Source organism: Urocitellus parryii, chromosome 8 (assembly GCF_045843805.1).
Source record: "Urocitellus parryii isolate mUroPar1 chromosome 8, mUroPar1.hap1, whole genome shotgun sequence".
In the NCBI taxonomy this organism is placed as follows: domain Eukaryota; kingdom Metazoa; phylum Chordata; class Mammalia; order Rodentia; family Sciuridae; genus Urocitellus; species Urocitellus parryii.
The window spans coordinates 79,972,291-79,999,942 of NC_135538.1; the positions used below are offsets into that span (position 1 = coordinate 79,972,291).

At 33.6% G+C, this 27,652-nt stretch overlaps 1 protein-coding gene across 2 annotated transcripts in view; it reads right to left on the reverse strand.

Moving 5' to 3' along the window:
* Nucleotides 1-581: 581 nt before the first annotated feature.
* Nucleotides 582-27,652, reverse strand: part of Mei4 (meiotic double-stranded break formation protein 4) — a 143,843-nt gene continuing 116,772 nt past the window's right edge. For both annotated transcript variants that reach the window (XM_026410379.2, XM_026410373.2), the window contains one exon: nt 582-848. In XM_026410379.2, the coding sequence (XP_026266164.1) occupies nt 582-848 (267 nt within the window). The remainder of the gene's footprint in view (nt 849-27,652) is intronic.

The following is a 27,652-nucleotide window of genomic DNA, read 5'->3' on the forward strand; positions in this document are numbered from 1 at the left end:
GTTGAGAAAAAACAATGCATATTTTAAGGAACTAAATAATACTTTCAAAAAGACTTGACGAATATGTTCATTATACAAAATTAAATGCTCCGAGTTTTCCAAATATTAAAAAATTTCCTCCTTCTTTGCAAGTACCCTCTATGGTGACATAAGAGATGTAAGCACAGTTATGTAAGAAAATATGTTTTAAAAACTGCATTTATAACTAATTGTTTTAAACACTTTGTATTGATAAAGCCACAAAATTCTAAGATCTCCTTCATTATCTTTTAGAATCTATTACCTGAAAATCTTTCACAAATATTTGTTATGAGAAAGATAATTAAAGGTCCATTTTTGAGAATAATAGAGCTAGACTATATTGAGTGACATAAGATACAATTACATGGGAATGAGGCAAGTAGTCTCACCTGAACAGACTGATTTTAATATAGAAAGATGACTCATAATCTATTTATCCACAATTGAAGACTAACCTTTAAATTTAATTAATGATTACATTTAGATATCAATTTAAAAACACTCATTTAAAATATTCTTGAAAATATTTATGCACAAGATCTTCTGATATTTGTAAATCATTAGGGAATTGAGTTATTTTCAACAATTTCTATCTCTGCTGAGTTCAAGAGAATGCCCAGTCTCCATAAATAAAAAGTAAACAGAGGAAATGCATCAGAGAGCTGGAAGATAGTTTCATCATGGTTCTGAAGAAATTTCTTGATTTCCGGGTCATCATGCCTTATACTGGCAGTGTGGTCTTTGGTTTCCATTTGAAGAAGCTGCTCTAGAACCCAGAACAAGGAGAAAATATTTTCATAGCGTGTCACATCATAACTGGCTTGTACCTACAAATAAATAACAAAATATATTAAAAAATAGGGATTGATGGGGAAGGAGAAGGGACAGGAAAAAGAGGAAGGGTGGAATGAAATTATACTATGTACATACATGAATACACCACAGTGAATTCCACATTGATTTATATCAATGAATCACTAATTAAAAACAATATAAATAGAACAAAGACCAGAAGGAAAATGGGGAGAGAGGAAGGAAAGGAAAAGGAACATATTGGGGACTGAAGTTGAGAAAATTATATTCTATGCTTACAAGATTAAGTAAAAATGCACCCCAATACTATGTATAATTCACTATTAATAAAAATAAATAAAAGAAAAAGCATTTTAAAGGAAAATAAAATCATTAATTCAAGTCCAGTTGATAGTCTTATTACCTATGTAATTTTCATAATTGGTATTTTGAGATGTTCTGGCTTAATTAAATTTATCGTGGTCCACAAAAAATGTGATTAGATTAGTTCATTAAGATGCCAAAAAATATTTTCAGAAAAAGTACAAGTTTCGGATTTATTTAACATTTTCTGTCTTCTTCTCCCTTTGATTGGTGGAGGAGAGGAGAACAAAGAAGAAAATTTCTTATTTTCAAAGACTTTATAATCATAATGAATGACTAATGACTTATTTTTCCCTGGACAATTTATAAAGCTTCAAGTTTTTTCTCTGAACTGCTATACACATTGAGCATCCCTAAAACCCCAAATCCCTTAATCCAAAATGTTCTAAAATCCAGAACTTTTGAGTGTCCACATAATATCCACAAGTAGAAAATTCTATACCTGACTTTGTTTCTGGTTGTACACAAAATGTAGGTGCACTACAAATACCGTGTAAAATTACTTTTATAATTGCATAGGGTGTATATGAAACACAAATCGATTCTGTGTTTAGACTTGGGTTCCATCCCCAAGATATCTCATTGAGTATATGCAAATACTTGGAAATCTGAAAACATCTGAAATAGGAAATATTTCTGGTCCCAAGAATTTTGGATAAGGAACACTCAACTTGTAATTAATTACTCAGATTATCTGAGAATACTTGGCATAGAACCTTACACATAACAATATTGAATGTTGAAGTCAATATTTTCTCAAAGATTTCCAATACATGATACTTCTGCCAATGGTAATATGAGGATATTTGGAAGTAGGATTTTAGGGCCATGTTTGGATGAAAAATTCACTTCCAGAGCAGGTAGAGTTATGATCATTAAGTGACTAGATGTGGTCTCATGCTAAGTGTATGCAAGGCAGAGAGGAGCAGCATTATACCAAAACAGGTACATGGACATGAAAAGAAACATAATTGTACCTTATAAAATTTATTTGGCCTAAATATAAGGAAAATAAAAGGAAGGCCTAAAAAAGTGGGCAATGGTAAGCATAACATGAAACAAAAGCAGTATCAGTGCAAAAGCAGAAGGTAGCTTTATTATTTGCTTACTAATTAAGAAATATGCCAGAAGCCCTGTGAGGTAAACAGAATGCTTATCAACATTCTACAGGCAAGAAAACTGGGCTTCTGAGAAGTAGACTAATTAGAACATCAAGTCTACTGATCATAACCAGGGACATTTTTTTCTTATACATTTCATTTGTTCATTAAAAGTCCATTACCATTGGGATAAAAGAAATAAATGTGTTAGAAACATTTACCAAATATATTCACTGTGATAGTACAGAAATGAAAGAACATTCTTTTAGATTCAGGGGAATTTACACTTCAAAAAGGTGGTCTGGTAAACAAATATACCTTTATCATTGAAAATAAATAGTTTCTTTAAAGCTTATAATAGGAACTAACTCCCCTCTGCACACACATCTTCCCTCAAAAAGTAGCCACTATTATGCCACTTTAGAACTGAGCCATCACCTATTCCAACTACAAGCCGCAGACTACCTGTGAGTATGGATACTCCAGATATGTTCTCTGTGGCTACAATGAAATCTCTCACATCTTAGACAAAGTCCCTCCTATAGCAAGAGAGTTTGCACTCTGGGATCCAGAGCCATGGTCTTTGAATGTGCCTATGTTTTGGACATTAGCTCAGATACCATACAGAACTATGCCTGCACTAACCCTGGAACACTACAACTCTGACCATGACTGTGCTCCCATTCTCAGTTTCCTGTTTCACAAGTATTCATGCCTTGCATACTGTTACCAATGCAGCAGTGGGTGTACCAAGAACCAGTGCCATCACTGGCTGAGGTATCACAGTAACAGTCCCTCAATATGTCCCTATGTTTCAAGGCTCAGGTCTATGGATGCTTTCTACTCATCACTATTGTGCTGAGAAAACCTTGAGAAAACATCAGCAGACTTTCCTGGTGGAAGAAAAGAGTTTGGAAGTACCATAGTAGACATCACCACAAAAGATGCCACTCAATAAGGATCTCAGAATATTCATCAAGACTGATCTCATCAGCAGAGCTGCAAGACTACAAAGCTGTGCTGTCACTGGTGTTGGAACCACTGCCCCACCCAGAAAATATTCTCCTACTCCATGGCACAAAGGGGAAGGCCTTCCCACACCAAAATTGGCCTGTAAAGTTAGAGATGACTGTTCTATCAAATGCACAATAACAATGTAAGGCAATAAAAAATGTGAAAAATTAAGGAGACATATCCCTAAAAAAAGACATAATAATGTCCCAGTAGCTTATCCTAAAGAAGTGAAGATTTACAAAATGTGTGATGAAGAATTCAAAATAATTATTTTAAAGAAGCTCAGAGAAATAGTTCAACACAATCAAGAAACAATGAATGACCAAAATGAAAAATCAAGCAGATAAACTGAAATTTTTTTTAAAAATAAGGAAAAATTGAAGCTGAAAAATAAAATGAATGAAATAAAAAATTCAGTTGATAGTGTTAATAGAACTCATCAGAAAAAAAGAAAAATTTACTGTAAATATAAAAAGAGAATGCAAATAAATGAAGAAGTTGAGTATGATTATGGGATATTATCAGCAGAGTAAATCAAGTCAAAGGAGTGAGAAAAGGGGAAGAGAAGGACAAATGAACAGAAAGCATATGCAAATAATTAATAGCTAAAAATCTCTCCAAATTTAGGTAAGTATATAAACATCCAGGTGCAGGAAGGACAAGTCTGCATTCTCACGGATTCCAAACAAAAGTGCACCAAGACAAACTTTAATCAAATGGCTAAAAGTAAAGACAAAGAGGATTTTGAAAGCAGCAAGAGAAGCTTATCACATATATGCAGAACCAATATAAGCCAGGAGTATATTCAGTGTACTAAAGGAAAAAAAAATTCCAACCAAGAACATTTTATTTGGCAAAGGAAAGAGTTCATCACCATCTGAATTCTCTTACAATCAATGCTAAAGGAAATTCTTCAAGTTAAAAGAAAAGGATGTTATCTAGTAATATGAAAGTATAAAACTCAGTGGTATAAAAGTACACAGTCAAATTCAAAATATTCTAATGCTATAAAGGTGACTGACATGTGAATCGCTTATATATTCAATATAAAGGTTAAAAGAAAAATGTTTAAAATAATAATATCTAAATAACTTGTTAATGGATACACAGTTTAGAAGATATAAACTATGACACCAAAAATATAAATTGTGGGAATTGGAATAAAATTGCAGAATTTTTATAAGACCAAAGATAAGTTATTTTCAGGTTTAAACAGCTTATTTTATAAGCTATAAGACTGTTTGACTTTTTATAACCACCTCATATCTAATCACACAAGAGACAGTAAGAGAGGAAGAAAGGAACAAAGGATCTATAAAACAACCAGATAAGAACAAAATGGAAGCACTAAGTTCTTACTATCAGTAATTATGCTGAATATAAATACATTAATGTCTCCAATCAAAAGTCAGAGAGACTAAATGAATAAAACAAACAAACAAACAAATACCAAGTAAGTGCTGTCTAGAGGAGACTGACTTTACCGTTAAGTACATATATACACTGAAAGTGAAGGGATGAAAAAGATATAACATGCAAATGGAAACCCAAAGATGGATAGTATGGCTACATAAAAACTCAACCAAAAATATTTTAAATCAAACCTGTAAAATTAGACAAAGAAGGTCATTACATAAAGATAAAGGGTAAGTTATTCAGAACTGTAAGTACATTTGCATCCACCATTGAAGCACCTAAGTAAATATATAAAGCAAATTCTAAGAGTTCTAAAGAGATAGACTTGAATATAGTATTAGTAAGAGATATCAATATCCAACTTTAAACAATGGATAAATAATCCAGATTCAAAATAAATATGAAAACACTGGACTTGAACTATACAGTAAATGTACCTAACAGACTGACTTAAAACATTCAATCCAACAGCAACAGAACATTCATTCTTCTGAAGTGAATACAAAGCTTTCTCTAGGAAAGATCATACTTCAGCCTACAAAACAAGTTGTAACAAATTTAAGATTAAAATCATATCAAGTATATTTTCCCACTAGAATGGTAGGAAACTAGGAAATTCATCAATAATAGAAATTAAGCAGGTTCCTTAACTATACATCTAAAAAGAAGACATTAAAATATATGTTTAGGCAAATAAAATGAAAACACAATAAACCAAAAATGGGATGTATTAAAAGCTCTAAGAGAAAGTATGTAGCAATTAATGTTTATATTAAAATTTAAGATTTCAAATAAACAACATAACTTCATACCTCAAAGACTCAGGAAAAAGAATAAACTAAACCCACAGTAAAAGGAAGGAAAAAATAAGTATCAAAATGAACATAAAAGAAACAGACAAAAAAAAAAACAACAGAAAAGATCAATGAAAGTAAAATTCATATTTTTTAAAAATAAAAACAACAAACCTTTTGGCAGGCTAAGGAAAAAAAGTAAAAACTCAAATAAATTTAAAAAAATGAAAGAGGAAGCATTATAACTAAAACCACAAAAATACAAAGAATCATAAGAAATTACATGAACATTTATACACCAACAAATTATTTAATCTAGAAAAAAAAAAACAGATAAATCCCCGGACACAAACAACTACTAAGAATGAATTTTTATGAAGAAATAAAAACATTAGAATAGGCCAATAATAAATAGGGAGACTGAACTAGGTAAGTTTCCCATCAAAAAACATCCCAGAAGGGCCTGGGGATGTGGCTCGAGCAGTAGCGCGCTTGCCTGTCATGCATGCGGCCCGGGTTCGATCCTCAGCACCACATACAAACAAAGTTGTTGTGTCCGCAGAAAACTAAAAAATAAATGTTGGAAAATTCTCTCTCTCTCTCTTTAAAAAAAAATCCCAGAAGCTGATTTCTTCACTGCTGAATTCTACCAAATTAAAGAAAAATGGAATACTTCTACAATGAAAATTATTAAATACTGAAGAAAGAAACTAATTATCTTAGAAGATGGAAAGACCTCCCATGTTCTTAGATAGAATTAAAATTGTCAAAATGGCCATAATAATAAAAGCATTATACAGATTCAATGCCATCACCATCAAAATACCAATGACATTCTTTGTAGGAAAAAAAAAAGTTCTAAAATGTATTTGGAAGAGTTATAGACACAGAGTAGCCAAGGCAATCCTCAGCAAGTAGAGTAGTGCTGGAGGCATCACAATACCACATCTCAAATTATACTACAGAGCTAGAGTAACAAAAAAAAGCATGGTATTGGCATCAAAGCAGACATGAATATCAATGGAAAAGTAAACACAGAAATAATTCCACATAGTTATAGTCATCTGATACTTAATAAAGTTGCCCAAAACATACATTGGAGAAAAGACAGCCTTTTTAAACAGTTCTTGGAAAACTGGATATACATATGTAGAAGAATGAAAGTTGACCTCTGTCTCTCATCCTGCACAAAAGTGAACTGAAAGTGGATCAAAGACCTAGGCGTTAGACCAGAAACTATGCAACTGCTAGAAAAAATTTACAGGGTCAACACTCCATCATAAAGACACAGACAATGACTTCCTTAACAGGATCCCTTGAGTTCAAGACATAAAAATCAAGAATCAATAAGTGGGAGGGCATCAGATTGAAAAGGTTTTGCACAGAAAGGGAAACAATTAAGAGGTAGAGAGAGAGTCTAAAGGATGGAAGAAGATCTTTGCCAGCTGCTCCTCAGGAAACTAATAATCAGAATATATAGAGAACTCAAAATTATTAACACCCCCCAAATAAAGTTCCAATTGATAAATGGGAAAAAGAACTAAACATAGATTTCTCAAAAAAAAAGAAATACAATATATATAAATGTTCAACATCCCTAGTAATCAGGGAAATGCAGATTAAAACTATATTGTGAGTTTATCTCACTACAGTAAGAATGGCAATTATCAAAAATACAAATAATAATAAATGCTGACAAGGTTGTGAGATAAAAGGTACATTAATATATTGTTGGTGGGACTGAAAATTAGTACAACCACTTTGGAAAGCAGTGTGGCAATTTCTCAAAATAGGAGGAATGAAACCACCATGTGACTCGGCTATTCCACACCTCGGTATTTATCCTGTATGTTATAGTGATGTAGTCACATCAATGCTTATAGCAGCATAACTCATAATAGCCAGTCCAGGTATCCATTGACAGATGAATGGATAAAGGAAATGTGGTATATATTCACAATAGAGTTTTACTTAGCTATAAAGAATTAAATTATATATATTTCAAGGACCACTAGTCAGTTCTAAAACAAAAGGAAATTCTGTCATTTGAGACAACGTGAATGAAGCTGATGGACAACACGTTAACCGAAATACGTCATGTCATTTACTTAAAGACAGATACTGAATGTTCTCACTTACATGCGTAATCTTAAAAAAAAAAAAAAAGCTAAACTCATAGAAACAGAATAAAACATTGATTTTCAGAGGCTTTTAGATGGGAAGATTGGGGGTACGTTAGTTACAGGTCACAATTTCAGTTAGATAAGAAGAATAAGTTAAAGACTTCTATTGCACATCATGGTAACTACAGTTAACAACTATATATATTATGCACCTAGATTTGTTAGGGCTTTAATTTACAGTAGAGTTTTGTGAATCAAATGATTACTTTTTTCAAAGTTATTTAGGTTATTTCTAGTTGATAATGATTCTCATGTATAAAACAATTTCATAAATAGTAAAGAATTCCTAAACTATACCAATCAAAAAATAACAACTGATTTCCATTTTGATAAAGACAGGGCATCCCAGTTCATTTTAAGACAAGGTGTAAAATAGGTGGAGTGGGTCTTAGTATCTTGCCATTTGCTTTGAGGATCCCACTTTGAGCATGTGTAGCAAGTGGATTGGGGTTCCAGCTGCAGTGTTCCATTTCTTTATGCTCTTCCATACTTTTTTCTCTTACCAGAATTTATCTGTATTGGGTTCCAAATATATCCTAAGATGCCTATTATTATAAGTAAGTTGATTAACTTTTTGGCGTCAAAATATCAACAGCTTACAGAATATTAATTTGAAACTAACTCCATTCCCAACTCCATTTTTTAGGGACAAGACAGGAAGACACATACATGTCTTAGCAGTCCTCCCTCTCAACAAGACTAACATGGCATGTCTGTGGGGAAGATCCTTCCTCTAGTTCCCGAATTTCTTTATTCTGGCAGCTGCCTCTTCTGTTTAATCATATGCTCACACACTTGCTGAATTGTGACATAAGCAGAATGAAAGCTAGAATAAATGGTTTTAGGAAGAAAATTACCAATACATGTGGAACAGACTTACCTGGAAAATACCCAGGTATTCTGCCTGAACACTCTGCCAGAGAACTAAATGAACCTTTGTACACACACGGGTTGCTTTGATCTGACACAATGCTGTCAGTACATCTTCCACCTAAGTCTTCCATTATGAATGAGTTTTGAGAGGAAGCTTCTATATCATGGCTACTTCTCATTATCTGATCCCATTTTACCTAATGGGAGTATTCAGATGAGGAAATGCTTCAGTAGTAAACAAAACAAAACACTAATTTTTTTCTTTAGCTTAATAATCATATTTTTAAATTTTTTAATTAGTTACAGATGATAGTACAATGACCTTGACATATCATACATTTGAATCAGATGGGATATAATTTCTCATTATTCTGAGTATACAGGTTGCAGAATCACATTGGTCATGCAGTCAACTAAATTTTTTAAAAACCATTTTCAAAATCAAAACATTTATTTATTTATTTTTATTGTTCTTGTTCTTGACTCGTGCTTGAGAAAGTAAAAATGTCCAAATATTTTTTAAAGGGTGTAAAATATTAATTTTTATTTATATATTAAATTATACTTCAAAATGTAAATTCTAAAGTTCAGCTACAGACACATGATACTAATTCCTCATTATTGTTCTAATTGTAATTCAGTGAAAGTTAACTTGACATTTTAGTGGAGACTTACTATCCTTGAAGGAGACAGTGCTAATTGCTTAGGCCATATCCAATTTTTCTTCTTCATCAATACGACCCCACTTTTCTTCAAGGTAAGAATGGATGAAGCAAAATTTTCACATTCTCCAGTCACCTTTTGGGCTAATTTTAAGGTGCAAGTAACTGGGTGGGGCTCCTGGAAAAGTTAATTAGTGGCAGCCATCATCAGATAAGCAATCTGGTTCACCCATAGATATAAAGGGTCATATTCTGAAGGGCAATATGCAGCTCAGTATACCCAATATATCCAACAAGGATGCCTGCACCTTCTTCCATGTCAGCGTTCCCCTCTTCCATTTTGTTCTGCTGAAATGGGAACCATGAGAGTTCATCCAGACACAGAAGAAATTTTTAAAGTACTTTAGCCTTGAAAAGGTGCCTCCTTAGGCTATTTCTGACATAAAATAGATAAGAGATATCTAAAGGGACAAAAAGAATGTCACATTCTTTGTCAGCAGAAAATGTAACAAAAGGTACTATGTATTTGAGGTTTAGTTTTTAATTGGGATGTTTATACTTCATGCTATAAGATATGGAAATATATTAATCCAATGATTTAATAACTTATGCATGCAAGCCAAGGGCATGCAGAGGTGGAATCTGGCCTGTTAAGAAATAAGCTTGCTGCTGTGGAAGGAGCAGATACACATTTTCCTTTTTTCTCCAAAAGCAAGAGGAGAAGGCAAAAAAGGAGAAAATTAAGTCAAAGAGTATAGCCACATAATCTAAATGTTAAATTAAATGTTCACTGATTATAATATACCATTAGCTCAGTTTCCTATATGCCATATTTTTCTGGACAAAAGCATTAAGTAAGATCCCACCAAAATTAGTTGTATTCTAAAAGAATGAATTCAACACAATCCTTTAAGGAAAAGGTCAGTTGTCACCACGATAATTAAGTGGGAAACTTATTCTTGACTTTCAATAAATTGTCCTTTTTTATTTGGTAGAAGGCAGAGAAGGCAGTAGATTTTAGTCTAGTATTCTAGGGGGATGAATCTAGGGGTATTAACTCTGTCTGAGCCATTCACTAAGCAGCTTGCAGCTTCAGAAGCACAGGAGAAAGCTCAAAAAAACTAACAAGCAGGGGCTCACCAGGGGCTAGCACTTATTGTACCTGACCATGCTTGCAAGAGTGCTCAAGGACACAGCAGAGAATCATGTGCAGATTTATATACATAAGAAATCAATAAGCTTATGATTACAATAGAAGCACACATTGATTTATACTTTGTCTATTACAAAGGTTATATTATATCCTTTCTATCTCCCCACAACCTGGGTGCTAGTCCCATAGTGAGGAAGTATAAAGCTCTGGTCAAAGCATAGTGCAGTTAATTAGGGGAGATTTCCTGGTGATGAATTGTGAGCCAGAGCACAAAGGAAGTGAGGGGTATGGATTGGTGAATTATCTTTTGATCAAAATGTTAGAAAAAAAAAGAATAAAAAGGACTTCATGGACATTAATCTGTTTTGCTTTATATAGATAAAAAGCAAAGCTACCTGCCTAAAATGTAGACTCCTAGGAATTAGTCCTAAGGGGATTTTGTTTAATTTGTGGGGTAACTAAAATTAAAAAATCTACTTTATATACAAACAGAGATATGAAAAATCGTGGTATATGTGTGTAATAAGAATTATAATGCAAAAATCCCCACAAAGTACATGTATAAAGGCATGAATTGGCATGAACATACTTTATATACAAGATATGAAAAATTGTGCTCTATATGTGTAATAAGAATTATAATGCATTCTGCTGTCGTGTATTTAAAAAAATAAAATCCATTAAAAATAAAATAACTATACTATTTAAACTACTAATATTTGGATTCTCATTTTGTTTTGTTCCTATGTGAAGTAGGTTCAGCAAGTAGGCAAGGTTGTGCACATTAAACTATTCATGAAATAAATATATACATAAAATAAAAGTTTTCAAAAACCTATTTTTCATTAGGTAAATTGTTTAATGATCTTATCATTAACCAATTTTACCTGCTTTCTTAAATCTGCTTCTAAGAGCTGAATTTATAGGACAAAATGATAGCAAAACAAGTAGACTGAGTAAGATGGCCTATGGTCAAGAAGAGTTTGGGTAAGAGTCACAGAAAGGAGAGAATGATCTGCATTTGTTGACAAAAATATGGACAAAGACTCTCAACGGAGATATAAACGGCTGAGTCAGTAACTGACATCTTTGAGAAAATAAAATCTTACTAAGCAAGCTTCTTTGTAAAGGAATACTGTCAATTTTTTTTAAAAAAATTATTTGTTCTTTAGTTGCACACGACAGTATAATCTATGATCTATTTTTAAAATATTTATACAAGCATGCAATATATCGTATTCTAATTAGGATCCCAGTCATGGATATACACGTTGCTGAGGTTCACTGTGGTATATACATATATGTACACAGGAAAGCCAAAGAATATAAATGACTGAACTGGAATTTAATAAGCAATTAGTATGCATTAAATTGACAGTATTCCAGATTCATTCCACTGGAATACTGTCAATTGAACGCATACTTATTGCTTATTAAATCTCAGATCTGTAACTGACTAGCTTTGTCATCTGGGTAAGGTATTTCTAAGTTCTCTAAACCTCATTTTCCTCCTCTAAAATTTGGAAATAATAACAGCAACTCCTTTGGTGGGTTACTGAGAGGATTAGATTACATATTTAAAACAGCACAGGAGCACATTCATTCAAATAAACATTATCTATTATCTTTTATAGCCATCATTATTATCATGTTTTTACCTAAAGTGAAAAAAAAATAGTTCTCACACTCAAGGTACACTGCACCTCTAAGAATGCTACCATATTATTGAGGTAATTATTCCTCAATTATTCCTCTAGAGATGTGTAAAAATCAAATAATAATCAATTATGTATCTTTTCCTATCAAGAAAGCCCTTCATAAACTGAGACAGCAGAGAATTTCTTTTGTATATAGAAGTGTAGTACTAAGGGATCTAAATGTGAGATGATTATTTTAAAGCCTTTCTGATATTGGAAGGCCCTGATCTTCTTGTAACTGAGTTAAACACAGTCTTATGGGATATAAGCAACTGCAAAATGTCCTCCAACCTTCTAAAAACAGCATGGCATTTTACATAAATGCTATCTTGATTTCTTTACCTTTTCTAGTTTCTGATTAAGGTGAGATGGATAAACGTTCAAATCTCTTCTAGAGGTGAGTCAGTAAAAATGAGTTCTGAATCCTAAGTCATGTGACCTTTTAGTGCCTAACCCAATAACACCATACATTAAATCTCACATACTTTAAAATTTTGTATTTGCACATTTCTCTGGAAAAACATCCTGTGGTTTGACTTCAATTTATCACTTTTTTTGGTTACTGAATTAAGTAGATTGGTGGTTATGATGTTATGATCTATGCCACATCAATTTTAATTCTCTGATTTCTGCATATGAAGAATAGGGAATTTCTAATATATGACATTCAATTTCTCTCTTCTCACAGATCTCCTGAGTCAACTTTAAATAGCTTTACCTTGCATTCCAACAGTTTTCTCAGTATCTGTACCCTTAATTATGGGACCAAAAACCTGACCCATAAAGATGTTTCCCAATTTTATACTATAATATTCTAATACTCTAAGGCTAGAAATTCCTTTCAGGTATATTTAAGAAGAAAATGGATCATTTAAATCTGGACTTACATCATGAAAATTCTTGACAAAACAATACAAACCAGTAATTAAGTTATTAATAAAAGAGATCATGAAGTGAAAAACAGGGCTCAGGGATAAGGACTAACTCAGATGTGAGTAGTCAGCTTCAAAAATGTATGTGTGTGTGTCTTGTTCTTTTCCATTCCTCTTTTCTGTCCTTTCACAAACACTCCCTGAGTACCATCATGTGCCTATCTTAATGGTAGACTCTGGGGATACAAAGATGAATAGGATGGAATCCCTGCCCATAAGTATTTTGAGTACAAGTTGAATATTTTATAAAATGGTTGGGACCAGTATTTCAGAATTCAGTTTTTCTTCAGAAAAAAAATTAATTTACATTTCACATATACTTCATATACTGTCTGGAAGTAATTTGATATTTTTAATGTGCTTGTGTTTTGAATGTAACATGTCATAGGAAGTCAGGTGTGGAATTTTCCCTGGTGGTATCATGTCAATGCTCAAAATTTTTTGGATTTGGAACATCTTGGATTTTAAGTTTTAAAATTAAGGATTCTCATATTGAGACAAGAAAGCAATTCAATAATGGCAACACAGAGTGCAAGCTATAGGGGTTATGAAAGAACTCAAAAGGAAAGAGTAACATGGTGGGAGGAGATGCTAAAGGGCAGAAAATGAGGTGAGCCAGGAATGATGATCATGTAGGTCTGATTCCTCCAAGAGAATATGACAGGAGATGTGACTGGAAACTTTTTGTCAGCACAGATAAAACCTCTGTTTGAGTACTACAATGGAATATCTGTTAAGTCATTTATTTATTTGTTGACTTTTTCTTCTTTTAAGGAATGAACTCCATGAAATGAACCTTCCTCTTAGAACTGCTTTCATAGTGTCCCAGAGATTTCAATATGTTGTATGTGTATTCTCATTCACTTCTAAAATTTTTTTGATCTCTTCCTTGATGTGGCATAATATATGGTCTATTTTAGAGAAGGATCAATGGCTGCTAAGAGGAAAGTGTATTCTCTCATTGAAGGATGAAATATTGAGGGGAATATGGGAAGGATAGATGAAATCTAGATAGGGCAGAGGGGTGGGAGGGAAAGGGAGCGGGCAGGAGATTAGCAAGGATGGTGGAATGTGATGGACATCATTATTCAAAGTACATGAATCAAGACATACTTTCTAAACAACCAGAGATGAAAAATTGTGCTCTATATGTGTAATAAGAATTGTAATGCATTCTGCTGTCATTTATTTAAGAAAAATTTTTAAAAAAGAAGAAGCTAGAAACAGGGGCTGGGTCTGTAGCTCAGCAGCAGAGAACTTGCCTAGCCTATGTGAGGCACTGGGTTTGATTCTCAGAACTGCATAAAAATAAAATAAAGGTCCATCAATAACTAAGAATAAGAAGAATCTCCAGAGACAATAACACAAATCTGGGGCTAAGAGTGCTGCTCAGTGGGACAGCATTTGCCCAGTACACTCAAGGCCTGGGTTCCAATCCCCGGTATATAAATCCAAAAAATAATAAAATAACACACACACACACACACACACACACACATCTGTGATCACACATGCGTGAATCCCAAACTCAGAAAAACCTAAGCCTTCATGCTCATGGATGCCATGCTTAGGGTCAAACTGTGGAAAAAATGAGGAAGTGGTTATCTCAGTGGGGAGGAGGAGACTCTTGTCTGCTAGGGACACAGAGTCCTGGAGAGATGGGCAGTGTTGTATTTCTTGACATGGTGCTGATTTTGGATGGCTGGGTTTGCTTTATAAAATTCATGAAGCTGGAGCCAGGGATGTAGCTCAGTGGTAATGTGCTGGCCTAGTGTACGTAAAGTTCTGGGTTTGATCCCCAGCACCATTACAAAAAATTCATTAATCTGTCCATCCATTTTTATGTAGTTTACTGTGTGTTCTTTTTCACAATTAAAAAGTCCTTCAAAAAATATGCCAGTTAAGTCTAAGTTATTGATTATATTATTGAGGTCAACAGTTTCTTTGTTCAGCTTTTGTTTGAAAGATCTATCTAGTAATGAAAGAGTTGTGTTGAAGTCACCCAAAATTATTGTGTTGTGGTCTTTTTGACTCTTGAACTTGAGAAGAGTTTGATGAACGTAGACGCTCCTTCGTTTTGGGCATATATATTTTATAAGTTTTATTGCTGTAGGATTATTTTGAGTAGTATGTAGTGTCCTTCTTTATCCTTTTTGATTGACTTTAGTTGAAGTCTACTTTACTTGATATGAGGATAGAAATCCCTGCTTGCTTCTTCAGTCCATGTGAGTGGTATGATTTTTCTTAATGCTTCACCTTCAGTCTGTGGATGTCTTTTCCTGAGATGAGTCTCTTGGAGGCAGCATATTGTTGGGTCTTTTTTTTTTTTAATCTAATCTGCTAGTCTATGTCTTCTGACCGGTGAGTTTAGGCCATTAACATTCAGAGTTTTGAGACTTGATTTGTATTACCAGCCACTTTTGGTTTTTTTTTTTTTTTGGTATTTAACATGACTTGGTTTCTCCTCGATTTTCCTTTGGGGTAATACCTCTCTCTGCTGATTTTCATCATTGTTTTTCATTTCCTCTTTATGGAACATTTTGCTGAGGATGTTCTGTGGTGTAGGCTTTCTTGTAAATTCTTTTATCTTTTGTTTATCTTGGAAGGTTTTTATTTCATCATCAAACTAAAGCTTAGTTTTTCTGGGTATAAGATTCTTGATTGGCATCCATTTTCTTTCAGAGCTTTGTATATGTTGTTCCATCATCTCCTGGCTTTGAGGGCCTGGGCTGAAAAATCTGCACATAACATAATTGGTTTCCCCCTATATGTGATCTGATTCCCTCTCTTGTGGCTTTTAAGATTCTATTCTCATTCTGTGTGCTAGGCATCTTCATTATAATGTGCCTTGGTTAGGATCTGTTGTAATTTTGTACATTTTGTGTCCTCTAAGCTTCTTGTATTTGGTTTTCCAATTCATTCTTCATGCTTGAGAAATTTTCTGATATTATCTCATTGAAGAGATTGGTTTGAAACTCTGTGCCTTCCTTTATCCCAATAACTCTTAGATTTGGTCTTTCGATGCTATACTATAATTCTTGGATGTTTTGTTTATGGTTTCTTACTATCTTCACTATATGATCAACTTTATTTTCCAGATTGAATACTTTGTCTTCATTATCTGACTTTCTTTCTTCCAAGTGATGTAGTCTGTTGATTATACAACAGACTAGATTGTTTATGTTTCTTTTATTTCAAGGATTTATGGCTGTTTATTTTTTTCAGAGTCTCTATCTCTTTCTTGAAGTAATCTTTTGCTACCTGTATTTGCTCTCTTATCTCTTTGTTTGAGTGATCAATTTTTGCCTGTATTTGCTCATTTAGGTCATTCTTTAATTCACAGATCATTTTAATTATAAACCTTCTGAATTCTTTCTCTGACATTTCATCAACTTCGCTGTCCATGGATTCTGTTATTCAGTATCTTGGTTTGTTTGGGGCACTTTCCTCCCTTGCTTTTTCATGTTGTCTATGTGTCCTCCTTTCTTGCAACATGAATCTGAGATATTACAGTTTCTACCCTATATTCTTGTAGTACCCATGCAAATTGTCTGTACCTTACCTTGATGTTGGGCTTCCAGACTCTGCTGGTGTCCCTCAATATATGCTACTGTATCTAAAGATAGTGGTGGCGATAGCTGAAGTAACTCAGGTTAAAAGTTGAGGTGCCCTAAGATGGAAGCCATGTCTTTCAGAGATGGGGCTGAAAGGATGGGCCTCACACTCTCTTTGGGATGCCTGGTTTGAGATGCAGCTGCTTCTAGGCCCTGTTGTCAAAAAGTTAGGGGCTACTGTGTAGGGAAGGCTATGGTGATGACTGCAATGTCCCAAGATGGAAGTGGGTTAGGCTTAGGCTCCCAGGTGGGGGCATGGGGGCAAACTCAGATCTACCCTGTGCAAGTCAATATAGGCAGATCTGGGCCAGGCCTGGGTTCCTGCGGTAGTCTGTTGTCAGAAGAGGCGGTCCTGTGCCACAGGCTGGGCTCCAGTGGGTGTCTGCAGGTGGAGGGATGGACCAGGGCCTACTATGAGCCTGGGTCCCCTGCAGATCAGTGTGGGTGGATCTCAATCATTTGCTATTAATAACACTTCAAATACTTTTAACTAGATGATTTAAAAAATAAATACATCATTTATTAAGTCTGTTTGTCACTACATTCCATGAAATGCTTCTCTACACTTAAGTATAATATGGTTGTCTAAAGATATACTAGAGAATTTTTTTAAGTCCATTTGGAATACAAAAAGCTTAGAAGAAGGAAATGGACTTCAATTTATGAAATACATTTTTCTGGTTTAACTATTTTCATTATCTTTATAATGAGAAACTGTTGAGGAGTGGTTAATGTGAAGAACAGTGCTGGGATAGAAATTATAAAATAATGAACAAGAAGCATGGCTTCATATCCTGCAGGCCTCATAGCTGAAGGTAGAACTTCATATGTGAATTATCACAATCAACATTGAACTTGACAATACAATGGCTAGGTACAAATGATTACTATGCCAGCATTACTGCTTATTGACATAGTCAAGAAACATGAAGAAACGCTTTCACAAAAAAATACAATAGAGAACACTAAATGCCACCATTTTGAGAAATTAAAGTAGCAAAAGCTTGCAAGCAAAACAAACACATTGTAGGAAACTTAGAATTAAATGCATTAAAAATAAAACAAATAGGAGAACAAGTTAGAATGCATATATTAATACACAGTTATTACAAAACTAAAACTATGTATTCTGAGAAGATACCTACACCCACATCTATAAAACATAGATCAATTAATTTCCTTACCCAATAATGTATGAACCTTGGGCTGGGGTTGTGGCTCAGTGGTAGAGTGTTTGCCTCGAATGTTTTAGGGCCTGGGTTTGATTCCCAGCATCACATATAAATAAATAAAATAAAAAGTACATTGACAACTAAAAAAATATTTTACAAAATGCTATAAGAAACTGGACATATGCTTTATAAGCAATTTTTTCAGAAAAAAGAATAATTCAGTAAGCTGTTTATCATTAGTTAGAATGAAAGAATATCTAAGATAACTACTGACTACATTTTAATTGTAATTGTATTTGTTTCTTAATTTTAGTCTGAAATTCCAATAAATTTTACCTTTCTCAGAAACTAAATTATTGTGCTAACAGTAGAAAGTGATATACTATTGAAATTCAAACCCAAAATATATTGTCTGGTTCTTTAAAAACAATAACAATGCAATTAAAAGCTTTAAGTAAGATGATATATTTAATAGTAAAATAAAAACTTTCCAAATGTTCCAAGGTGGGTTTAGTGGTAAAAACATAAATATTTCATTCAAAAGATACTCTAATTCATGATGTTTTATATATAAGGAACTATAGTCCCTTTTTAAATGGTCCACTTATTGGGAATAAAACTGTTTATTTGATTGTCGCTCTCAAAGGTTAAGCATCTGGAACTTTGCAGATTCTGAGACAGTGAAATGGCTCCTACAAAACCATTCCTGGCAGACTTCCCTGGGCCTCTGCAAAGAAGGTCATTGGGTCCTTACTCAAATCCTCTCAACTCATGTAGGAAGCTAATTCTGAAGGATAAGAAGGGCAGTGAAGGAAATTCTGTTAGAGGAAATTAACAGAATTGAGAGCAATGAGAAGCTAGGGGGAAAAAAAAAACTATAAAACTCAGATGTGAGAATTTCTGGGTCTTTGAGAATGGAAAAAGAGCTCCATATGTCTGAATATGCTTCCAAGGATATAATTCTAACACAACACAGCTAAAAAACAGGTAATGATTCTGGAAAATGAACTTGGACATATGTTTTAAAAGCGATTATTTTCAGAAAAAAACCCATAGTTAACATTAAAGAAATATTTCACATAAATACTGACCATGTTTTAGATGTTACTATTTTTAAATTTTACCTTGAAATTCCAGTAAATTTTACTTTCTTAGTAAAGAGGAATGAGTTTAATCAGGTGGTCAATGGTTCAGCCAATCATGTATACATAATAAAGCCCCATTAAAAACTCTGAATAACCAAGGCTGGTAGAACTTCCTGGTTGAAGAATGACACAGGGAGGGTAACCAGATTCCACAGGGAGAAGGCACAGGGGAATTTTACTCAGAATTCTTCAAAACCCCACCCTTAATTTGTCTTATAATGATTCATAGCATTTATAATAAAATTAATGTAGTACTTCCATTAGTTTTATGTCATTCAAGCAAATTAATGAAGTTGGGGGAAATATTGGGAGCTTCCTCATATTTGTATCCCCTTTGGTGTCCTGGAGATTACTGAAACTTTCAAATGGTATCTGAAGCAAGGGCAGTCTTGTTGGAACCTGCTTTTGATATGTGCTACCTGTGCTAACTCCAGGTGGTTTAGCATTGCAATTTAATAGAACTGCAGTATAGCCTGCGTGTCTCAAAGTTCAGGCAAATTATGTGAAGATATGCAAATGACCTAAGGAAGTCACAGAATATAAATTTCTCAAGACTTTCCCCTCATATTAAATACATTAATGACCTCACATTATGTTGTTTAATTGGATGCCCCTTGATGTTTAAAACCTTTCTACTTCTAGGTTAAAATCTTTCAATTAGAATAGAGGACAGCACAGGCAGTCTGAAAAGTAGATACTTAAAACTAACAAAAGTTTGAGGGATGAAGAAACATGACAGTGATTAGGACCACTCAAATATATCAACCTTTGCTTTTCCCATTAAAACCAACATGCATAGGCAGGGGAAAATATTGCTAAATATGGGAAAAATCCAATTTACTTTGTGATTAAATTAATGGTTTACTACAAATCTGATCTAGGTGGTCATTAAAAATATTAAATACGTCAGAAGTCATTAGAAAGATAAACTTCAACTTTATTTTGTAATGGTCTTCCACAAAATATTTTAAAATAATAGTACATTTTATCTGTACTGCTTTTTGCTAAATATTACACCCAGGAGTTTCTTAGAGAAAAGGGGTTATGTTTTTGGAGAAGGTGAAAAACAGTGAATAGTATCTTCTGAGATTCAAAATTCAAATTGAAACTTGAGATGCTTTCAGCAAATCAGGAAGTTCAACAAAACATTTTGAGTACAGAATATTTTTTATTTTTTGTTTATTCATGGAGAATTAGTGTTTGCAGAACACACTTTTACGATTATTATGTGATAAAAATGACCAACATAAACTTTAAAAGATAGTGTAAGCAGTCATTTATTTCTTAAAAAATGTTACTTTTGAGGGCTGGGGTTGTGGCTCAGTGGTAGAGCGCTTGCCTAGCATGTATGAGGCACTGGATTCGATCCTCAGCACCACATACATATAAATAAATAAATTAGACATGTTGTGTCCATCTACAACTAAAAAAAAAATGTTACTTTTGGATGTTAAAAAGAAGTATGTGTCATATTAATTGTTATCAGTAAACACATTGATTCCAGAGAAATAATAAATTATTACTATGACTGCATTATAATTAAAAACATATAAAGTCTAAATGATTTCGTATATATGTATGCTTTACTAAGTGAGCAAGTCATAAAGGAAAATTCCTGCCCAGTTTTCTGGAATTGTTTTGTTGAAGAGGAATCCATTAGGAAGCTTTTGAGCACCCTCCCTGTGTTTCAAAAAGAGGTTTGCACTCTTTTGCAGGCAGTCTGTTTCTGAAGTATGTAGTGGGAGGAGGATAGTGTCTCCTCTCATAACTAGTGTCACCCAGGGGGTCAAGAGCACTTTGCTGAGTTCTTTGCAGATTCTTTTAGAGTAAGCAGAAAAAGTTACTTTCTCTTATTTCTGTCTATACTTCTATGTGTAAGTCTTTGGGAAAGATGGAATATTTTTATTAATTTTCCCCAAAATTTTAATTAAAATAACACATTTTTTATACAAAATGGCATAAACACAAAGTTATATAAGTGATTTTTAAAATACCTACAACAATATCACCATGAGAGGAAAAACACAGTTCTTGCCATCATAGGCTTATCCTCTAGCAACACAGGGATTAAATGAGTACTTGTGTAAATAATTTACCATTCCAAGTATGCTAAGTGTTAGGATGGATAAATGCAGAGTTCTCTGAGAGATCTTACTTATTCTCATAGTTAATTCTGTTTGTATGTTATACTGCTTTTCAGTGATTTTTCTGATTTTCATTAATAATACAATCCATCTCACGCCAAATTATGCCATTATACATGAGCTCTCTTATTAGTTTTTGCAATTCTTAATACACCTTTATACCACAATTTATCATATCTCTGTTTGTATATAAGGTATGTTGACACCAAATTCACATCTTCATACATGAATGTAATGCATTCAACTATTGTCCTGTTTGTAAGAAATAAAAAATAAATAATAAATAATCCCATACAGAAGTAATAATAATAAAAATGATAATAATAATGATAATAATAATACAATCCATCTCATTGTAATGCACAGCTGCCCAAACTGTATTATTTATTCTAGGATAACACCTTTAAGTTCACTAACCATTTGTATTCATTCTCTTTGCTATGGGTGTGCTTCAGAAATTTGGGGGACCAAATATAGACTCTGAAGATAGAACATGAAGCACCAAGGATTCAGGAAGAGCATTGTTGAAAACACACCCTGTACAGCCAGTTCTTGTGGACAGTGACAAGTCTAGCATGGCATGTTCTCATTGTACAGATACCTCCTTAGTCAACTTCTAAAGCAGCAGCAGAGAGAGGTCTACACTGCAGATAGCCAAAGAACCTTGGAATCAGGGTGGGTGGGTTTAGCTCCTCAACAAGTAATGGCATGTGGTGGGATATAGGGAAGGATTTCTCACACTTTACATTGAGAAAAATGTGCTGTTTGTTATATCACAGTTCTGCAATCAAATATTTAAGTATGTGTAGTCTTAAAGTTCTAAATTCAGCCTTCTGGATGGTCTCATAGAATATCTAAAAGCTGGAAGTGGAGGAGAAACAAATAACTTATAATTAATATCTGTTTTTTTAATGTAAGTCCTGGAGTTTATTGTTTTAAGTATAGTTGACATGCCTGGTGCTTCCTATACATATAATACAAGAATTCTAAAGTTGTCAGCATTTTATAATTCTAAATAACTCAGTTTTAGAAACTAAAAATTAGACAGTTGATACTCAAATTTTAAAATGTTCATAGTAGTGGATCCTGATGGTATATACTTGTAATCCCAGGGACTTGGGAGGCTAAGGCAGGAGGATCCCAATTAAGAGGCCAGTCTCAGAAAGTCAGTAAGACCTTCAGCAACTTAGTCAGAGCCTGTCTCAAAATGAAAAGTAAAAAGGGCCGGGGATGAAGCTCAGTGATAGTGTCCCAGGGTTCAATCCCTAGTACCAAATTAAAAAAAAAATGTTGAGAGTACATGGACAGAAAACACTGTTATATTTTGTCTAATATGTTTAATTACTTACTGCAAGGAAATACTATTATATACTTTTTTTTTTAATTGAAAGAAAACTAAAAATATTTTTTTTTGTTAGTTTGCTTTTCCAGGTTACTCAAGCTTAGGGGGATATATATGTCTTTGTCATACCAAAGAAATATCTAGTCTCCTTAACAATTCTATTTTTCAGTTTCATTGAATAATATGAATTCTGATTTTTTTTTTAAAACAAACATCAATTTTAGTGCACACTTTTAGGTCACCAAGCATGTGATTCTGATGAGATTTAAAAAACTTTCTCCATTTAGTGACTCTTTATGTTGCTATAACATACATGTTTTCACAGTAACCTTGAGAAAAAGCTAAATTTTAAGAAGTCTAGACCTAGACCTGTATCCTTGTTATATTGTTAAGCCATATCATTTTTACTGACTTGACAGTTTTGACTCATTAAAACAATAATTTCATATGGTTTAATTTAATACTATATATACATTTATATTAGCAAATAAAATTTACTCTTTAATGGCTTGGTTTTTTTTTGGGGGGGGGTACTAGGGATTGAACTCAGGAACACTCAACCACTGAGCCATATCCTCAGCCATATATTGTATTTTATTTAGAGACAGGGTCTCACTGGGTTGCTTAGTGCCTCAATTTTGCTGAGGCTGGCTTTGAACTCTCAATCCTCTTCTCTCAGCCTCCCAAGCCACAGGGATTATAGCACGTGCCACTGCACCTGGCTTAATGCCTTGTTTGATTGAAAAAAAAAAGAAAATTAAACAAAAAAAATTCTGAGTAAATATTTGTAAGTCATTTGAAATTAAAATCTCTGGCACAAAGTGGCTAGTTTTGGCTTAGGATTTTAATATTCTACACAGCTAAATTGCTAATAGCCATCTATTAATTCCATGAAATTAACTTTTAAAACAATTGCTACCTAAATTTCAGTGTATCCATAGTTTTTGTATTGTTATGCTTAATTTTATAAATACTTATAAACTCACCTTTTATCTACTTAGTGTGTATTTTGGCTAAAAGTTTGTTTCAAAATATTTGTAGTACACATAAGGAAAAGTCACATAATTTATTTATTGTTTAATTCATATTTGGAATGTTGGCAATCAACAATATTTAACTTATAGATTCATGTTTATTTGCCAGCTTAAAATGGTCAAGTTTTCAAATCACAAGGCTATTTATTTATTTACATTAATTTTCTTTTTCTGATCCAAAGGCAAAATGTATACAGAATATCAAGGGGATCAACTATTTCTCTGGGACACAATGATGCTGCCCATGATGACCACTCAGTGCCAGTCATTGTCAATTAATTGTTTGATGCATTTTATTACTAACTTGTTTTATGACATTTTTATTATTAAAGACTGAGCATCATTAGATATTCTCTTTCCATTTATTTTTCTTCAGATTGCCCCCTATTATGATTTGGTCATCTCTATCTCATGGTGAGAAGTAGTTATGCAGTTTTCAGAAGAATCATACCAGGGGGTTGGTTACCTTTTCCAAAGAATGTTTTTATTCTCACTTAAATCTTCTAATTTTTTATTATGCCTCAATAAGAATACAATATTTTTGAGATGAGGGAGAGTTCTTTTCACATCTCCCAGGTGACTTTTCCATAGCTCCTTACCCAGTGAGTTTTTCAAAAATTATGGTTGTTGGGATTGTTTTCAGGAGCACAAGTATTTTCAAAACACATCTACAGCTTGGGTATTGTGAACTAAACTGCCATAAACATTGACAAGGCCGCCTCACTGTAGTATGCTGATTTTAAGCCCTTGGCTATAAGCTGAGGAGTGGGATAACTGGGTCAATTGGTGGTTCCATTCCAAGTTTTCTAAGAAATCTTCATACTGCTTTCCAGAGTGGTTGCACCAATGACCAAGTTGTGTAACTTCATGTCATATACAACCAAAAGAATGGGAACAAAATTGGAATAGTTGCACTCCATGTATGGACAATATGTCAAAATATACCCTTATTGAGGAATCTCTATACTGCTTTCCATAGTGGTTGCACCAATTTGCAGTTCACCAGCAATGTATTAGTATACCTTTTTCACCACGTTCTCACCAACATTTATTGTTGCTTGTATTCTTGATTATTACCATTCTGACAGGAGTGAGATGAAATCTTTGAGTAGTTTTGATTCCTCAGAAAATTGAGAATGGAACCACCATTTGACCCAGCTATCCCTTGGTTTATACCCAAAGAACTTAAAATAAGCATACTATAGTGATGCAGATACATCAATGTTTATAGCAGCTGAATTCACAACTGCTAGACTATGAAATCAACTGAGGTGTCCTTCAATAGATGAATGGAAAAAGAAAATGTGATATATATAGTTAATAGAATATTATTCAGCTTTAAAGAAGAGTAAAATTATGGCATTTGCCAGTAAATGGTTGGAGTTAGAGAATATCATATTAAGCGAAATAAGCCAATCCTACAAAACCAAAGGCTGAATGTTTTCACTAAAATGCAGATGTTAATTCACAATAAAGCAGGGGACACTAGGGAAGAATAGCATTACCTTAGATTAGGTAGAGGGAAGTGATGGGAGTGAAAGGGAAGGGATGTGGGGATAAGAAAGAGTAAAATGCAACAGACATTATTACTGTATGTATATATGTGACTGCATGACCAGTATAATTCTGCAACATGTACATTCAGAAAAGTGAGAAATTATATCCCATCTATGTATGATATATCAAAGTGCATAAATACATTCTACTGTCATGTATAACTAATTAAAACAAATAAAAAATAAAAAATACACCCTACTGTCATGTATATCTAAACTCAACAAAAAATTTTAAAAAATCCATTTTGATAATATTAATTCTGCCTATCCAAAAGCAAGATAGATCTTTCCATCTTTTAAGGTCTTCTTTGATTTCTTTCTTTAGGGTTCTGTAATTTTCATTATATAGATCTTTCACCTCTTTAGTTGATTGCCAATTTTTTTTTTTGAGGCTATTGGGGTAGTTTTCTTCATTTCCCTTTCTGAGGATTTGTCACTGATATACAGAAATGCCTTTGATTTACGGGTGTTTATTTTATATCCCCCTACTTTGCTGAATTCATTTACTAGTTCTATAAGTTTGCTGGTGGAACTTTTATGGTCTTCTAGGTATAGAATCATACCATCAGCAAATAGTGCCAATTTGAGTTATTCTTTTCCTATGTGTATCCCTTTAATTTCTTTTGTCTAATTGCTCTGCCAGTTTTTTAAGAACTATGTTATATATACACAATAGAATACTACTCAGCAATAAAAGAGAATAAAATCATGGCATTTGCAGGTAAATGGATGAAGTTAGAGAAAATAATGCTAAGTGAAGTTAGCCAATCCAAAAAAACCAAATGCTGAATGTTTTCTCTGATATAAGGAGGCTGATTCATAGTGGGGTAGGGAAAGGGATCATGGGTGGATTACACAAATTCTAGATAGAGCAGAGGGTTGGAGGGGAAAGGAGGAGGCATAGGGTTAGAAATGATGGTGGAATGTGATGGACATTATTATCCAAAGTACATATATGAAGACACAAATTGGTGTGAATATACATTGTATACAACTAGAGATATGAAAAATTGTGCTCTATATGTGTAATAAGAATTTTAATGCATTCTGCTGTCACACACACACACACACACACACACACACACCCACTAGGGGGCAGATTGCATTGATAGTAACCAATCATTTCAAGACACTCATTTTGCAAATGGCCAGACTTGACATTTCTGAATATTAATGATATTAATGTTTAAGAAGTTATTTTAAGTTTGAACCACAGCCAAATACTTGGGTATGTACATTAACTAACAAATCTAAGTGTGTGAGCAAATCCTCTCTAGTCATCATCTGGATGACACATGGGTAAAATGGCATAATTTTCTTTACTGATGAAAACTGGCAGTTCAACTGTCAAAAGATTATCTTCTGAAGTATTTGGCCATAAAAATATGAGCAATGCCATCTGTCAATGGGCTCATGTTAACAAAACTTGCAAAGCTCATAAAGATAAAGAAAGAATGAAAAAAGGCATACACACACATCCTATTCGCAGATAGTAACACTAAGAATTACGTATGACTACATTTATTTGTTTCAGATAAAAATAAATAAGAAATACTTAAATTCAAAATGGGCATTTCTAGAATTTTTGCCAGTATGGATTTTTAAATTCCTTTTTAAATTAAGTGCTTCATATTCTATTCTTAGCCTTAAATTAGTGTTTGCTTCACAAAGAATATTCACTTTACATGAGATTAAGATTTCTGGTGCAACATCACAATGCTGACATTTCAAATTTTCACTCTGTACTCTGCATTTTTTCTTCTTTCTTTCTCTCCCTTCTTTTTCTCCTGTTCCTCCTACTTTTTCACACCATTTTTCTCTATTTCTCATCCTAATTTAAGAGGTACTTCCTGAGAGAGTTTGCATTGAAATTACTATGGTATTTTGCTTTAATAGTTGGTTCTAAGTCATGATGATTCATAATTTCAATGGCTTTAATTGATCAATAAACAGAGTATTTAGCACAACATGGTGGGGTTCCTATTTCTGGACTTTGTATATCAGAGAGGTGATGTTTAAGGAGTGGCAGAAAAAAACTAATATTTAGTGTATACAAGTTGTGGTTAGGTACTGTGCTAGGTACTTGACATATAAATTCTCATTTAAACCAAAAAGAGTAGGGCAGTATAATCATCAATATGTTACCAAAAAAGAACCAGTGAAGCTGACCTGGATTTGTACACTCACCAACTTTCTGTTTTTTCTTATCCTAAAATCCACAATCTGGTGGTAGGATCTTGGAAAAGTCAATTATGTACTGACTTATATCATTCCTGAATAGGATTTGAAGTAAATGAATCACCTAATTGTTGTTGTTGTTGTTCCAGGTATTGAACCCAGGGGCACTTCACCATGGAGCCACATCCCCAACCCTTTTTATTTTGAGATAGGGTCACTAAGTTGCTGAGGGCCATGTCCAATTGCTGAGGCTGGCTTGGACTTGTGATCCTGCTGCCTCAGCCTCCTGAGCTGCTGGAATTACAGGCATGTGCCACTGTGCCTGGCAAACACCTAATCTTTCGGAATTACAGTTTCTTTGAAGACTTAACTAGAAAATTCCTTCAATGTTGTGGTTTGGTAAATTCCATATTGACTAAAGCTCCTGAAGTGACCAGATTAAGTGG